Below are 16598 nucleotides of genomic sequence, written 5' to 3'. Positions count from 1 at the left end.
CCGTCTCCCTGTCCCAGCCTGGGGAGCTCCAGGGGCTGCAGCTGCAGCCCATCAGGGTGCTGATTGTGCTGGTTTCTCAGCAGAGGATCAGCTGTTCTGCTCCGTGGAGGGCCAGGCAGCCTCTGATGAGGAGGAGGAGAAGTGGGCAGGAGACCAGCCAGCCCAGGTGGACCCAATGAAGAAGACAGCAGCCAAGCTCCCTTGCTGTGGCAGCGGGTAGGTTTCTGAGATTAATGCGGTTTGAGGCCTTTGCAAAGATTGTTTCATGGTGTGATGGCACCACGGGTTCCATAAGAAACCATAACACTTTACAGCAAGATTAGCAGGTCCCTTTGTCCATCCTTTACAGCTCTTGCAGAACAACATGTTGGATATTCCCACCTAATTCGTGCTCTGTGGTCCTTGGCACAGGACACACATGGACCTGCTGGAGAGGGGCCAGAGGAGCCCCAGGAGTGACCTGAGGCTGGAACAGCTCTGCTGGGGGACAGACTGAGAGCTGGCGGGTTCAGCTGGAGAAGAGAAGCTCCAGGGAGACCTTAGAGCGGCCTTTCCAGAATTAAAAGGAGCTGATAAGAAAGATGGGGACAGACTATTGAGCAGGGCCTGTTGTGACAGGACAAGGGGTGATGGTTTTAAACTAAAGGAGGGAGATTCAGGCTGGATATGAAGAGGAAATTCTTGTCCCTGAGGGTGGTGAGAGCCTGGCCCAGGTTGGCCAGAGAGGTGGTGGCTGAACCATCCCTGGAGACATCCCAGGCCAGGCTGGACGGGGCTCTGAGCAACCTGAGCTGGTGCAGATGTCCCTGCTCATGGCAGGGGGGGCACTGGGGGGCTGAGAAGGTCCCTTCAACCCAAACTATTCCACAATTCTGTTCTATGATTCTATGACACTCATTTGTGATCTGTGCTGCCAAGAGTTTTTCAGGAAAAATGGCTTTTAGAAACATGGACCTTCATTGCGAGGTTTCACTAATTATCTTTTTTTTAATGTGTATATAGATATGATGAAAAAATGTGGAGAAAGCTAATGTCTTACTTGGAGCCCACCAACCCCAATGGCCACACCACAGCCCCTGCGGAGCTCGCAGAGCAGGTCACACAGCTCACCGAACAGCTGGAGCTTAAAGGGCATGAATGGAAGAAACTGGAAACAAATATGGAAGAGGTAACAGGTGCCAAGCACAGCATGAAAGAGTTAGTTGTATGTCCTGAAGCAGCTGCATTTATATGCATATGCATTTATATGGTCTGGGCATTCCGCTCTCTGCTGCTGATGTTTGTCACTGTGCTGTCAGTTTGTCAGCTCAGACATCTCATGCTTTCTTGCGACACCTGCACTTCACGTCTGGTTCCTACCTGAACCTCTGTTTATTTGGAGGATGAGATGTACATGAGCTCTTCAAGCCCTCTCCTTTACTCAAACAGTTTGAAATGTTCTCTGATGGGACTGATACCACTGCACACCAAAGAGCCGCACATTAACCACAGGGTTCCTGTTGGCAGCTTTCGGTGGTTCCGCCGGTGTGGATGAAACACTCCACATCTCCTGGGACATCCAGCTCCTCTGGGAGTGCAAGAAATCCCTCCAGCTGACCGAGATGCAGGGGCTCACCGGTCCGGAATCCTTCCGAGAAAATACTCCAGTTTACTTTGGCTGTTTCTGGGGCTTAGACAAATATATTTCTAAAAAAAAAAACCCAAAACTCTCATTTCTCAAGCTTAGCAGCATGTTCAGCTTCCCCTGAGCAGAGGTTAAAACCCAGCACTGAAAAGCCCTGGTGCAGTACCCTGGTAGAGCCTTGTGATCTTACTATTTAAATACTGCAAACTTCAGCCGCTGATGGGCACAAATTTAAACACCAGCAATCTTACCGTGAAACAACACTAGCGCATTGTACGCATGGCTTTGTTTTAAGTTTCAGTTAGTGCTTGTTCAGTATTTTATATCCCTTCTTTAAAAGGACAGTAAAGATTTCAGTAGTTCTGGAAGGATTGTTTTTATCAGTCATTAATTTAAAGTAAGAGCATCCAACTTCTTTACATGTTGCCATCCTTTGATTTTTATCAGTATTTCATATCATTTTCCCCCTTGACTGAATTAATTGAAAGAGTTTACTTGTGAGAAAAAGAATCTAAAACCAGAATAAAATCAAACTTGTGTCTTAAACAATTTGCAGTATTCAAGGACAATTTCTTCCTACAATACTCCTTAGAGCAACGCAAAGCTTCCCTCTATACTGCTTAACATCAGCCCACATTAAATGTAGATTTGTTCTTTTAACTGCAGGAAGGAAGCACCTTCCCACAGGTAGTGCCACTTGTCTTCTTTTTTCCCATTCAGATGTACTCATGTTCTTCTGCTCTATTAGATTGCCTTCTTTTTAATCTCTGCTGCTGGATATTAGCTCTGTGCATTTTGTTCAGAAAAGTACCACTATTGATAGATTAATACAAAATTCCAGGACAAAAAGGGAATCTGCTGCTCTCGATTTAAAAACAAGCAGGAAGGTGAATAAGACATAGCACCAATTCACTGCAAATTGAATTTAAAATCAGTAGGATTAATCATTTGGAGCCTGTTAGAAATTTACTTTTAAACCCTCTTACTTTTATTTAGCCAGTATTTGTATCTTGTGTGCAGTTATAGGATTGGTTTTTTTGATGCTACAATACAGACATGCAAGTAATAAGTAAGGTGACTGTTCCTGTACAACACAAACCAAATTGGAAGACTGTGAAATGCTCTGTATCAATGAACTTGTAAATGAATATATTGGCTTACTAAATAAACCACCAAGAACAATTTCTCTGATGACCTGGCAAAACTACCTTACACATTGCTCTATATACGTCTATTTGGACCTGCTCAATGCTGAAAATTAGACAAATAACAACAAAGCTAACAAGTAGCAAACTCAGCAGGCAAAGGAAGAGCAACACTCTAAACCAGCCATTAATAATCTACAGTCTAAGATTGTAAAGCCAGAGGATGAAACAGTTCTGAAATTTGTCATGTCTAGAAAGTTCTGCTTTCCAACAACCCAACATTTAAAAATAGTTTCTGCTGCAGACAGAGTGATGATGGTGTCGGGACCTGCAGAAAATAGGTGGAGAAAGCACGAGTGAATTCTAAAAATAAAGTGACACGCTGCCCAGCGTTGCAAAGAGATGCCAAGGATTTTCTATAAAAGCTCACATGAAATCTGTCAGCTTAATTAAAAAGACAATTAGTTGGTCACCTGCCACACAGGGTCACATAAATAGCTCATCCTGCCATCCCACACGTGCTGGGGAGCAGCATTTGCTCACGGATAAGCAAGGACACAGAGTGCAGGGGATTTTTCCCTTGGCAGGACTCAGCAGGGCCCAGCACACCGGGATGGACACACCTGGAACTGGACGTCGCAGAAAGTATCATGCTTAATAGCCACTATTGGAGCTATTTACCCCAAATTTACCTTTCTTTAAAGCTAGCGATGCTTTTGCTATCTCAGAACAAGGACTCCCACATGTTAGTTAGAAAGGAAGAAGGTTTGAGGGTTTGGTTTGGTTTGCTTTAAATCTACTGTGTGATCATCCACCGTCACCTCATTCTTGTGCTTGGGAAACAGCAAATGAACTTCCCCTCATAATTTTACAGACTTTTACCACCAGAAATACCATCTCAGTTATCACCATTCCTAGTGTGCCCAAGCCCTCTTGGTATAGAAACCATTACTTGTTATGCTATTTTATTCTTCCATGTACTTTTCAAGCTCTTTTTGAATGAGAAGAACTGAAAATGTGCTTAGTATTCAAATGCATGCCCTTCATGCCACAACCACGGCTTCTGGTTTGTTCCTGGTCCTTTCCGAACAGTCCCTGGCCTGTGTCCTTGGGGGTCTCTGCTCAGGACATCCCAGCTCCTCCAGATCTCCTCCTCAAGCGGCCGTCCTCTCCCTGCACACGTGTGACATTGTGTACCTGTCCCACACGCCTTAACGGGCAGTACTGACACTGAATTTCATCCGATCCTTCATTACCCAGTTCTTCAGCATCATAAAATCCTGCTGTAATTCTTCCCAGGCAGCTTTCGTCTTGATTTCCCGCAACAAGTTGTGCTGAGAGCAAACTTAAACACTTTGACATTCACCTGCTTTAAAAATCATTTATAAATATGCTGAACAGCTCAGGTCTTCATGCAGCTCCTTGTGAGACCCTCAGGATTCTCTCTGTTGTGAGACCTCCCGTCCTGGTCCGTCACTGTGCTCTACCCCATCTTTCAACCCATGGCAGGATCTGCCCTGCTCCCCTGCAGCAGTTACTTTGGTTTTGAGCCTTTGATGTTGAATCTTATCAAAAGCTTTTTGCAGATTGAAAATACACTCTATCAACTGCAATCTCTCAATCTATCAGCATTATTCATATATATTCATAGAACTTTCAAAGAAATCTAATAGATTCTTTGCTGTGTTCATCTGTGTATTCACCAAGCCCCTTCTTCATTACAGTTCCTATCAATGTGCCTGACAGAATTACCATATACTTGAGGTGATTTGCTGTTCCTCAGATCACCTCTGCAGCCTCTCCTAAAAACTGGTGCTACATTTGCCACCTTCCAGTCCTTTGAGGTTGAAACGATTTAGAAGATGAATTGCACAGCACTGTTCAGCACTTCATTCTGCTGTTCCGTTTTCTCCCTGTTTTGAAAATTGTTTCTCTGGTTCATTGCTTGTAAAAATGGCTCTGATATGAGAGCCTCCTTAACTTTTGTAGAAAATGCAATAGAATGATTTTCTCATACATTCTTTAAGAGATTTTTGCATATTAATTATTCATTGTCCTAGATGTATTTGTACACACTACACCAGAGCTCAGATATTCCCCTTGACACTCACCCCCTTTTATAAGAGGGTTGGATATCAGTGTCTCACTTCTCAAACCTGGTATTTGGCAAGGTAGTATTTCCATTTCTCAAACAAGGTACAGAGCCAAAATCAGGCTCTGCTGAGGGACTCTGGCAGAGCTAAAAACAAACCCCACTCCTCTGAGCCCTGTGACTTAAGTACTGACCATCCCTCTTCAGCATCTAAGTTTTAAAAATAGGTTATGATTAACAAGAGTCATTATCTTACTGCAAATGTTAAGGTAAGAACAGAAGCGAGATGTGCCCAAGCTCAAGAAAACAATCTGGGAGAATGTTTTAATGATACACAGAACCCCAGGCTGGTGGGGTTTCAGGAGCTCTGTAGATCCCCAGCCCAGCCCTGCTCACGCAGGGTCACCGAGCAGATCACACAGGTGGGTCCAGGGGGTTTGAATGTCTCAGAGCAGGAGACTCCACACCCGCTCTGGGCAGCCTGGGCCACGCTCTGGCACCTCCCAGCAAACAAGTTTCTCCTCGTGTTCACATGGAGCCTCCTGTGTTTCAGTCTGTGCCCGTTGCCCCTCACCCTGGCGTTGGGCACCACTGAACAGAGTCTGGTCCATCCTCTGACACCCACCCTGAGATACTGATCCATTGATCAGATCCCTCTCAGCTTCTCTCCTCGAGATGAACAGCCCCAGCTCTCTCAGTTTCTCCTCATAAGATGCTCCAGATCCCAAATCATCTTTGTGTCCCTCCACTGGACTCTCTCCAGTAATTCCTCGTCCTTCTCAAATTGGGGAGCCCAGAACTGGACACAACTCCAGATGAGGCCTCAGCAGGGCTGAGCCACTGTCTTCAAGTGCAGTTAAACAGAAAACCTGAGTACCCTTACGTGTAAGTGAAACAAAAGTATTGGGAAACTAGCATCCTGCTACATGGTCAAGTGACTGTTAAGGTTCCGCAGCCTCTCAAGTATTTGTTACGTCTTGGTTGGCAACGCAGTTGGCTCTTCATACAGGAAAATGCTGGTATCTTCATCCGAAAGGCTGTTCAGACAGGGGTGCTGAAACTGTTGTTTGGCAGGTGGAGCAGATGAATTGACCCTGATTGTGTAGCTGTTGAACAGCTCGGGGGAGCTGGAGCCCCTCGCGGGGCAGAGCTCACGGGGAGCGAGAGGCGCAGGCCCATTTCCAGCTCATGCACACTTGGACTGCAGCCTGTCAGAACCTAAGATGATGTTCTAGAAGGTTCAGTGTGAGTCAGGGATTGCTTTCTTTGTTCACTCTGACGACGCTTGTGTTTTGGGAACTTAAGTTCCTTCCCATCTATTGAACCTCATTAGGATACAAATCTCCACCAAAAAAAAATCTATTAAATAGTGTGCATATTAAGGCCTTCTGCTTCTCTAGTTCAACTCCTTAGTTATTTTTAAAACGGCAATAAAGGTAAAACATGACAACAAAAAGGGACTAACAGAGCCAGCAAACTTGTCATTTACCTCACATGATTTTGTTTCACAGTGTAACATTAATAAATGTATTTAGATGATGTTTGCTGTTGCAAATTCCTGTTAGAAATTGCAAATTTCAGAATGCTGGACACAGTAATCATTGAGAAATCAGTTTAGTTTTATTGATAAACCTGAAATCCATCAGTGCTCTCTGATGTTTAAGTGACGCATTTTGCAGGAGATGCTTTTCAGGCTCTTATTAGCAACTTGGCCATGTATGTGCAATGGGCCTGGGGCTGTGACCAGCAAAGATCTTTTCTTTTGCAAATGGTGCAGCAGCTTTGTACTTCAAAATACGTCACATGTTGCATCGAAACAAAAGCAACGTTTCAAATCCTAACCATTTTTTCACAGGAGGACCTGAGACAACTGACGGGTCAGCTCAGCGTTGGAAGGTCCAGCTCTGAGGGGACCTCTCCTGCCCAGCATTTCTCTAGTGTTCAAAAGTCCTGCTAAATCTGGATGTTTTTGTGCTTAGCTGCAAAGCAGCGCTTCACCAAGCAAACGTGACTGTGCTTTGCAGAACCAGAACCTGGATCTTTTTCCCTTGAGGCACTTAAAAAACAAAACAAACAACAAACCCAAACCAAAACCAACCAGATAAACAAACAAAATATATATAAACACCACACACACTCACACAAACAACAAATGAAAACCCAAACCACCACAACCTGTAAGAAATTAGCTCATTACCTTCTTGTTTCACGGAATGTACAGATTATTTCTCTGTAGGAGTGACAAGACAAAAATATGACCTCGTTCATGAGGGCACACGAATCGCTTGTGCTTTATGGAGGATGATGGGAATGCAAAAGATTAGAAAACTGAAATAGAAATGCTAGTACTTACAATTTCTGAGTGATCTGCTTGCATCTCGTGTTGAATGAACTGCCATTACACGCAAGAGCAGAGAATGCATTTCCTAGCAACTATTGATTCTTCACGTCATGTACTACGTTCAAGAAATGTACTTACTTTCAAAATAGTCTTGTGGAGTGAACTGACGTTTACCAGATAAGGGGGGGAAATTGGCTTTGCAATCATTCGGCAAGAGTGCGCAAAGCTCCAGTGCTTTTAATTCCCTGTGTCGTTGTCCAGATGCAAGGCCTGTTGCCGGGTGAGCTGCAGCAAAAGCTGGAGGAGACCGACCTGCTGAAGATGGAGCTGCAGATGCTGGAGACTGAGAGGGTCAGGCTGTCACTGGTGGAGGAAAAGCTCATGGATGTTTTGCAGCTTCTTCAACAACTCCGAGACTTGGTATGGCAAGAAAGCAGTCCAAAGACTTAAACCTGGTTTTTGTAGTGCCCCTTCCACACTAAAAAGTATGTTCATACCTTCTATTCAGTGCAAAGTCCTTTGAACCAGGAAAACTGCCTGATGATTGTAGAAAACTCTTAGACCTCTATGGCTGATTCCTTAAAAGGGGCCTAGAGATCTTCTTGGATCTAGATTATCTAGATCTGATTATCCTCTATACAAAATTTTAGAGGAAACAAGGAAACCAAAGCCATCAGAAAGATTCTAGATTGTTTCTCCTTTTAGAAAAGGACCTTTGTTTAACTGCATCCTACAGTGACACTGAGTCAGTAGTAAAGGGATAAAACTCCTTCCTATATACCAAGAGATGTTTTTGGTGATGATTTTCTTACCCAATTAAAAATCTAAACATAGACTTCTAAAAGCTAACATAATAACATCCTAGAAATATGTGGCCAGTACAGCAGCTCAGTCCTTTAGAAAACAGGTGTAAATCTCCTGCTTTGGAATGATAATAGTAAGGGCTGGACAAAAGATGGGTGAATTGGACAGTCTGCAGCACAGGGAGTGTGCTGGGAGCCGCAGGGGACTGTGAGGAGCTCATTTCTTTGGGAATGATTGAGGATTCTCCCCAGTTTTCAGCAAAGTTCTGCCTAATCTGTGTGAGACAAGAATGCTCCCTCAGATGACCACTTCATTTGAAGTACACTCATGTTCCACTGATGATCTGGGTAACAAGTGTAATATCTCATCCCTTGGTAACTTATTTTAGCACTTGACATGGAAGTTCTGCTTTCATATTGCAAGTCTGACACACACATCAATAACAATCTAGTGAAGGATTAAACTAGTAAAGACCATGACTGGCAACCAGCATAATAACCTTTTGTGTCAGGACTTCAACGTGTCAGTCACTTGGCAGTTGTATTAGAAGCACAGAAACATTTTCGTTGGAAAAGCCCCTCAAGATCATTGAGTCCAACTGTTACCCCACCCCCAGCACTGCCCCATGTCCCTGAGAACCTCATGTCCGTCTGTCCAACCCTCCAGGGCTGGTGACTCCAGCACTGCCCTGGGCAGCCTGTTCCAATGCCCCACAGCCCTTTGGGGAAGAAATTGTTTCCCAGATCCAACCTCAACCTCCCCTGGCACAACTTGAGGCCGTTTCCTCTGCTCCTGGCGCTTGTTCCTGGGGAGCAGAGCCCGACCCCCCTGGCTCCAAGCTCCTTTCAGGCAGTTCAGAGATCAGAAGGTCTCCCCTCAGCTCCTGTTCTCCAGCTGAACCCCCCAGGTCCCTCAGCCGCTCCATCACACTTGTGCTCCAGCCCCCCGCACCAGCATTTGTGCTTAGGAGACAATCCATCACACGTGCCATATCTCAGTGATAACAGCACTTAGTGCTCATTATTGTTGGAAACGTGTCACTGCATGCTGCCAGCTCCCGTAGCACCAACACAGGAACCATGTTGCCGACAAACAAGATAATTTACAGCATTCTCAGTAGAGTTTAACAAGAATCCCTTAAATCCCTGATGGGATATACTTCAGATAAAAGAAAGCTTATTCATCGGAAACTGTGGTTGCAGGTGTCGCTTCCCCAGCGTATTCACGTTGATGTTTTAAATAACCCAAGCATCTCATTTGCAGCAGAATCTACTACAAGGCAATGACCACCCAAGGGCAAATGCTGCTAGGACTATCTAAACCTCAGGCAGAGCTCAGGTGTAATCCCGGCCCACTGCAAACTGCTTTCCACTGCATCCCAGTCCCCACTGGGCAGGCGGTACCTGGGCAGCACCAGTAAGCAAAGCCAGTACTGCCGGGGCCACTGGCAGGTTCCTGGTCTCTGCCAGAACAGCTTCTGTTTGATTTCTCTTTTTGAAGTTTTAACAAGAACAACCTATCCCTGCAGATATAGGCACCCTAAGTGCTAATTAAACTGATTGCAAGACCACCTCTCAGAAACCACACATTAGTGTCTCGACAGCAAATTAAGAGTTTGGTTTTCCAGGCACGTTATGTAACATCCCTCCAGATTCCTAACAGAAAACTACCACTGAAAAAGACCCTCAAATCCTAAGTTTTTACAATTCTCTCTCACTTTGGCCAATGTTTATCACATCTCAGCGTCTATCTAGCAGTGGACCTGCCACATGACACGTCCGAGCTCTGCTCGGTTGTTCATACCTAAAATGGTTGCCGGTGATTCCCAGAGAAGCCCCTGAGGTCCCATGTCCCATCCCACACCAGCCTGGCCGAGCACTGAACTGTGCTTGCCATGCTCGCGTTCCTTGCCATCTACATCACTTTAGCCACACACTCCGGAAAATTCCTTTTTATTCTACTGAAAAACTGCTGTTTGTCTTTCTACAGCCATATTAAAGAAGTGGAGCCCTCCACAAACTGCGATTATTTGAGCAGTATCTGGGATAAAAAGCTTGAAAATATAGCAAATATCAGGTCTTGTGTTATCAGGATTCAATTTTGCTTTGTTTTCATTTTCAAATGCAAATGCACTTACGTAGATTTTGTAGGATGCATTTAAACTGGTGAAGAACACATTTGTGCCATAATATTATTGTGTTTTTTAAAGAACATCTCTAAGCGAGCCTTGGGGAAAATCCTGCTGAGCACTTTGGAATCCTGCCGTGACCCCCGGCCTGGTAAGAAAATCAATAACATATAAAGACCAAGAATCACAAAAAGTGACCTTTTGGGAAAAATGCTAGATAATGAAGAGATGAGTAAGAAAAAGATTTCAAATACTGGGAGACAGGCTGGGGAGAAAGCAGCACTATGCAAGAAGATTACCTATAGAAAGCAATCCTTTCTAGTCTGTGACACATCAGAAACAGGAGCATATCCAGGGGTTTTTTAGCAAAATTTTAATTAGAATTTTGCCTTAGGGGAACAATTCAGTATCGCCCTAATGTCTGTTGGGCTTCATTGATATGAGAAAGTGGAAAACATGACCAAGTATGCAAGGCACCTATTTATCAAGTTTGCTATCCTGCTGTGTGTTCTATTCTTCTGCTACAACACAAACAAATACACAAGCCAGAATATTTCTGGAAGGAAACTGGATCAAACCTGCACTCCTCTAATAATAGTCTTTTGTGTTCCTCATATGAAATCAAACTTGCAAACTCCTCTCCTTTGACAATGGTCTGGTGTCCCAGAGCTGCCTTTGTAGGGATCCCAGCCTGGAGGATTGGCTTTGATTACTCTGTTCCTATTAGCAGAGCATTTGTACTTACCTTCCAGAAATGAGCATTGTGTACCAAGCCTAAGAAAATGGCTTGGAGGTGCTTTTAATAGACAGACAGTAGTCAAAGTCAAGATTAGAGAATACTAGATGTGGCCTGAGGGTTTCATTTTGGAGAATATTATTAACAGTGCTTTAGGGAGAATAAGTTACAAACTACTCTGGGTTTTGCAGTTTCAAAACCTTGTTGCTACTTGCATCCAGAGTTAAGCTGGGCTGTTCCAGCACGGCTGCAGAGGAAAGAAGGCAGAGAATGGCCTTTGTTGGCTCCAGAACACCAACACAGAGGGAAAACCAACTCTGAGTGATGCTGCTGAAAGCATAATACCTGCCCCGCAACGGCAGCACCGCTCAGCTTCCAAAAATGATACCAAGAGTAACCTCGTGATGCTCTCTGTCCATTCTGCATAACCATCACAATAATCAGCTCATCTTCTCTGCTTTTGGTTTTCTGGCTGTTCACTTGAAATGGCTTAAGCCTCTTTCCTAAGTCTTTATAATCAAGCATCTTCTTCCTGTTTGACAAGACTAAGTGGATGGTGAACCTTTATCATGATATGACATAGTCTTTGTTCACACAAGTGTGCAAGAACATAGTGAACGGGCAGTGAATGAAGCAAGAGAACCAATAGAGAAAATAGTCCTTGAACCCAGTTCCACCCACATTTTTACAGGGACGGGAATTCATTGTTTGGTCTCAAAATTTAGACATTTTATGTTGATTACCTGAAATGGCACCTTTGAAGAAGAAATCCTGTGTTACGATTGTTAAGCTGCAACTTTCTTTGTTTATCAAAATCATAATGTTTGCAATTTTCTTTTTAAAGGAAAAGCCCACCTGTTTGAAGTCCTAGACGCTCTTTACCAGGAGCTGACAGCCTGTGAACTCTTACAAAGCCAGGCTCTGGAGAAGGCGCAGAGTCGCCAGTCCTTGTCTAACCCCCTGCTCATCTCCTGCTGAGCAGCCGTGCCACGTCCAGCCTGCAGGACCAGCCCAACAACAGCCTTCTGACCTTCAAACACATGAGGAATGAGGAAGATTTGTCCAGTTCAAGGCAGACGGGTGATGGAGGGGATGAGCAGAACAGCCATGAGCTCCAAGGAGTGCTGGGCAGAGCGGCCACTCCTCGGCAAATGTCAAACCCTCCGTAAGGGAATGAGCACCCACACGGTGTGAGGATTGTGTAGCAATGCCGGTCTCTGCTGGAAGCCTAAAGCCCATATATGATGGCCTTGTCATGTACGGGCTAACCAAATAAAAATTATTCCAAATTCCGACCTGACCTATCTAGGTTTACTGCTCTGGTTACACACTGGCTGGGCAGCGGTTTGGGTTTTCATGATGGCTCAATTCAAAAGCAAAAGGCAGGTGATGTTATCACTGGCAAGTAAACCACTTCCTTAACATACAAGTGACAAACTGTATTATAAACACTCACACCAGTAGTGCAGGTTTTAAGGGCTCGTATAAAATGTGCGTGTGTGTGGGAGGGGAATTCAATTATTCACCTTATTCAACTCTAAAGTTAGAATTGTTGGTGCTCTGCTGAATTTTCTATTTGCAATTATAGAAATGTCTTAGAAATCTGCACTAGTCTTTCCTGACGATCGTCTTAGATTTTACATTAAAAGTTCCATTTACCTGCTTGGAAAAGGCACAAAGCAATCCCAGGCTCTCGGGGAAAGGAAGGGCTGAAAAACTCACTTTGCAACAGCTGCTGTTGTCGCTTCAGCAAATAACACGTGCAGAACGCGACTTTGTCCTCCCATTCCATTCCCCTCATTGCAACCGTAGAGATACAAAACTAGACACCACTTGCAGACAAGTTAATCTAAAACATTGGGCCTAATCGGGGTGCCATGTAGCATTTTAATCAGCAGTAAAACACTTTCTAGGGGTAAAAGTGAAAACAAATAGGCTGCTTCTGCTGTTTCACTCAACTATCAAACACAGAAACTAAAGCAGCAGAGTTCTTAAATGATCCAAGTGAATTTATGTCATTGGAAAATGCACTGTAGATCTGTTCAGAATGTGAAATGATTTTCCTGAGATAATGCCAGCAATAAGACCATTCCGTTCTGAACTGTGCATATAGGATATTTTCCTAGGAAAATGGTTTCCATACAGGAATAAGGTCTGTATTGCAATGCAGTCTGGGGAATAAGATTTCTATTCCTTTCTATTCATAATACACTGTATAGCCGACGCACACCCCTATCCAAAGTTGTGATACGTTACATAGCATTTAGAGCCATGTTGGTAAAAAGGATTTGTCATAAATATTTTCATTTCATTTTAGAGGAGTAAAAATAATGTTGTGCAAACAATGGAACAAACTCTTCTGGTTTAACAGAGGAAGATTTTAAGAAAACATATATATATTTAATGTAGATTTTTCATAAAGATAAATGATGTGTGTATAGTTAGTAGAAGAGAAACTTCAGGAATAGGATTATAATGCAGGTACATATCTGATCATGGATACTCTTTGCACTGCAGGATTCTTTTATGGTTTGAATTAATATTACTTACCGCATCAACTCTATGTACACATATATATGTGTATTTGTATTATATATACTTATGTATAGCCTAAGATTGCTATGCTAATTGTAAACTTTAAGTATCTTTTCACCACTAAGTTTCTACTTCACTTTCTAACATATTTCTAGAAATCTAGACTATTAAGTAAACTGATGTCCTAATGCCAATATAGGAGCAATATAATCTGAGAGCTGCACACCTTACCCAAGTAGCAATTGAACTGTAATTGGAATTTAGAAAATGTCACTGGGAACCTAAACTGGTGTTAAGGAAGTTCAAACAGTTTAGAGAAAAGCAAGCTTTTGTGAATAAATAAACAGCATCTAACGGATATAAGAAGCAGCAGAATCCTATCTTGCTAAATTAGCTTCAAGTACTGTAACACTTCTATTTCTTTAAGAAATGCCTATATCAGAATTGAGTCTGATACCTCAGCACATACTGATTAATCTTTTAGTAATAAAATATGATTATTTTAACTCAAAAAAGCAATTAATGCAGATCAAGCCAGACTTGCAGTATTTCCATTAGAAGAATCTGTTGGTCAGGATGGATCAAAACCAGTTGTCAGTCAAGCTCCTCCTGGCAATCAGAGGCAAAGAAAAGCACCGTACTTTGAGTGGCCTTTTTTGGTGACCTTAACATTGAGGTTTTTTTCTTAAATATATTTACCTTGATGTTTTACATGGAGCCTGTCAGCAGAGTTGCTGAGACTTGATAAATATTTCCTATGAACCTGTATAAATCTGTGCTTTTTAATCACTGTGATTGAGAAATTTCTAGCTCTGCCTCAGAGCAAGGGCACTTCCACACTTTGATTTACTATGTGGAACATCTTCCAAAGAGTCTGCGCAGTAATCCTGAGGAGAAAGCCCAAAGCTCGAGGTTTCTCAAAGACCTAGCTCTGTAAGTCAAGGGATTACTGCAGAATTCAGCTGCCTTTTTTCTACAGGGACAATATACCAAGTTTAAACTGACTTTGTAAAAGCAGTTTCCCTTTGTGCCCAAACCTGAATCCCCGTGTGAAGGAGAACATGTGCTGCGTTACCAGGTGAGACCAGAGCTGTACAGTTTCCAACTGGTAAGGGTTACTTAGGTCTTGTCTGTAGAAGGGACCCATACTATTATACTGTGATTTTCTGTTAGAGAGCCAATGGGTACCTATAAAAGGGCTAAAGCAACCTAATAATGCTGGGCTTAAGGCACTCTGAACCTTGTACCTGAGGCCTTGTACCGTGCCTGAGGTTTTATCCCCTCCCCAGCATGCTCATTCTTCATTCCAGTAGATTATTGTTTTTTTTCTTGAGAATAATCCCATTCTTACAAAAAGCACAACTTGTTTCCTCCCCGTTGTATTTTCTGGGGTCTCCCTAATGTAATTCACCCCTGCAAAAAAGTTATTTTGCATCACCTCTTCTCTATGTCCTTTCCTCCTTCATCACTAATTGCAGAGCAACAAATCCCTCAGGCTCCCAGATGTCGTACTTTCCTCGGCTGAGTGTCCTCAGCACCCCCGGCCCTCACTCCTACAAGTCCCGAGGAACGTGCCCTTGCTCCTCCTCACGTCCCCTGAACCTGGCAGCTCAGCTCACAGGCTCTGCTCATGTGTGTTGGCATTTCCTCAGCCTTAGCGCTTCAACATCAGATCTCCACTGGTCTCCACAGAACTTCCTCCTCCAACTCCTTTCTCCTCACTCATCACTTGGCATATTTCTCGCCGAGATAATCGGAGGGTCTGCACACTTTAGCACAAGTTACATTTTTCAAAGGTTTCCTCCTCCCATTAGTTTTTACTTTATATGAGATATTAACTATTAGTAAATTAAAGTCTACCTGATACATTAAGTTATTCAATACTTGTCCAATTTCTTTCCATTGAAGCTCCTGGCAGTGACCACTTGTCACAGATGTTATACTGATTAACAAAACTTTTGCACCAAATCATTGTGGTCGTCTCCAGCCTGAGTTACTGACAGCATTTGTACACACTTTTGGAAGAAAAATGGCCTTGGCACCGGTACTTTTAAATTTGCTGAATCTGTTGGAATGAAATCTCATTCCTTTTCATGATACTGTCTGTTAATCTACTATGTGGTCCATTTCAATGATGAAAGGCTGTTCAGATTTCATTCTTTGTTTCCATCTTACTGTTAAGAAGAAGGGAAAACTTTCAAACTGTGCTGCATAAAATAGAATTTCTTGGTGTGAGAGAATGACAATAAACATTCTCAGCATGTGTGTGCCACATCACATTACTAGCCAAATAGTTTCTCTTAGATTTATAATTTCATGGAGTTTAAGAGATGGAATCCTATAATATTTACATTATCTTATTTGTTTAATAATTTTCCATATAACTCCACATAATACAAAAGCTATAGAATGTCTTTCTTAGTGTGAAAGTCAATTGAAAATTGAACCATCCTTCTTTCCAAATTACACTTCATTTTCCAGAGACCAGGGTTTTCTGAGTTCCCCTTGGTCTCTATTCTACTTTGCTGGCTTTTCTGCAATACACCAGCAGAAACCTCCTTACCCATTCCCCATGGTCCTCTCTGTTACACTAGTTTGGTGGCCCTGAAACGTGGCTTTTGCAGGCAAGTGGTCAGATGGAATATGCATTTCTGGGGGCTACCAGGGCTTCCTGAGCCCAGCTTCCTCCTGAAAAGAAGGCAGAATTCCCCATCTTTAGCTCAAGGCAGCAGATGCCACCACTTCCCGCTGCAGCTCCGCGTGGCTGTATCCCCAGCAGAGTGTCCAGAGGCAGCACTCCACTGCTCGACAGATCTGGACATCCTGGGCAGCCCGAGGCGCTTTGCCGGCATTGCCTCAGCGTTCCAAAACAGCTCAACTTCGGTCTGTCCCCTCCCCTTCTTCCAAATTATTATTTGTCCTTCAGGCTGAAAGTAATGGACAAAACACCCAGGTGATGCACTCAGGTCCTTAGAAGAGCCCCCCATAGCAAATATCTTTGTCTAATGCAGCTCACTCACTTTTTCACTTAGGAGAGGCATCTGCATTAGACCAAACCTGAACTAAGACTCACATCTTAAATGACAATATTTCCTAAAATGCTTATGTTTTTCTGAGCTGTAACCATTTCAGAGTCTCTGGCTGAAGAACTGTCTCCTCCTAGACTTAACCCCTTACCCATTCCCAGAGTGTA

The 16598-nt window shown here is 43.3% G+C and overlaps 1 protein-coding gene across 1 annotated transcript in view; it reads left to right on the top strand.

Annotated features, from left to right (window-relative positions):
• The window catches only part of EFCC1 (EF-hand and coiled-coil domain containing 1), a gene marked incomplete at both ends in the record, with an annotated part of 48533 nt that extends 36685 nt beyond the window's left edge, over positions 1–11848 (top strand). Inside the window, 5 exon segments of the mRNA XM_080350524.1 lie at positions 84–216; positions 1003–1168; positions 7464–7622; positions 10216–10285; positions 11715–11848. Of these exon segments, the coding sequence (XP_080206650.1) occupies positions 84–216; positions 1003–1168; positions 7464–7622; positions 10216–10285; positions 11715–11848 (662 nt within the window).
• Positions 11849–16598: the final 4750 nt, after the last annotated feature.

This window comes from Nesoenas mayeri (assembly GCF_963082525.1).
Source record: "Nesoenas mayeri genome assembly, chromosome: 10".
Lineage (NCBI taxonomy): Eukaryota > Metazoa > Chordata > Aves > Columbiformes > Columbidae > Nesoenas > Nesoenas mayeri.
This window is presented reverse-complemented; position numbering and strand designations above follow the sequence as displayed.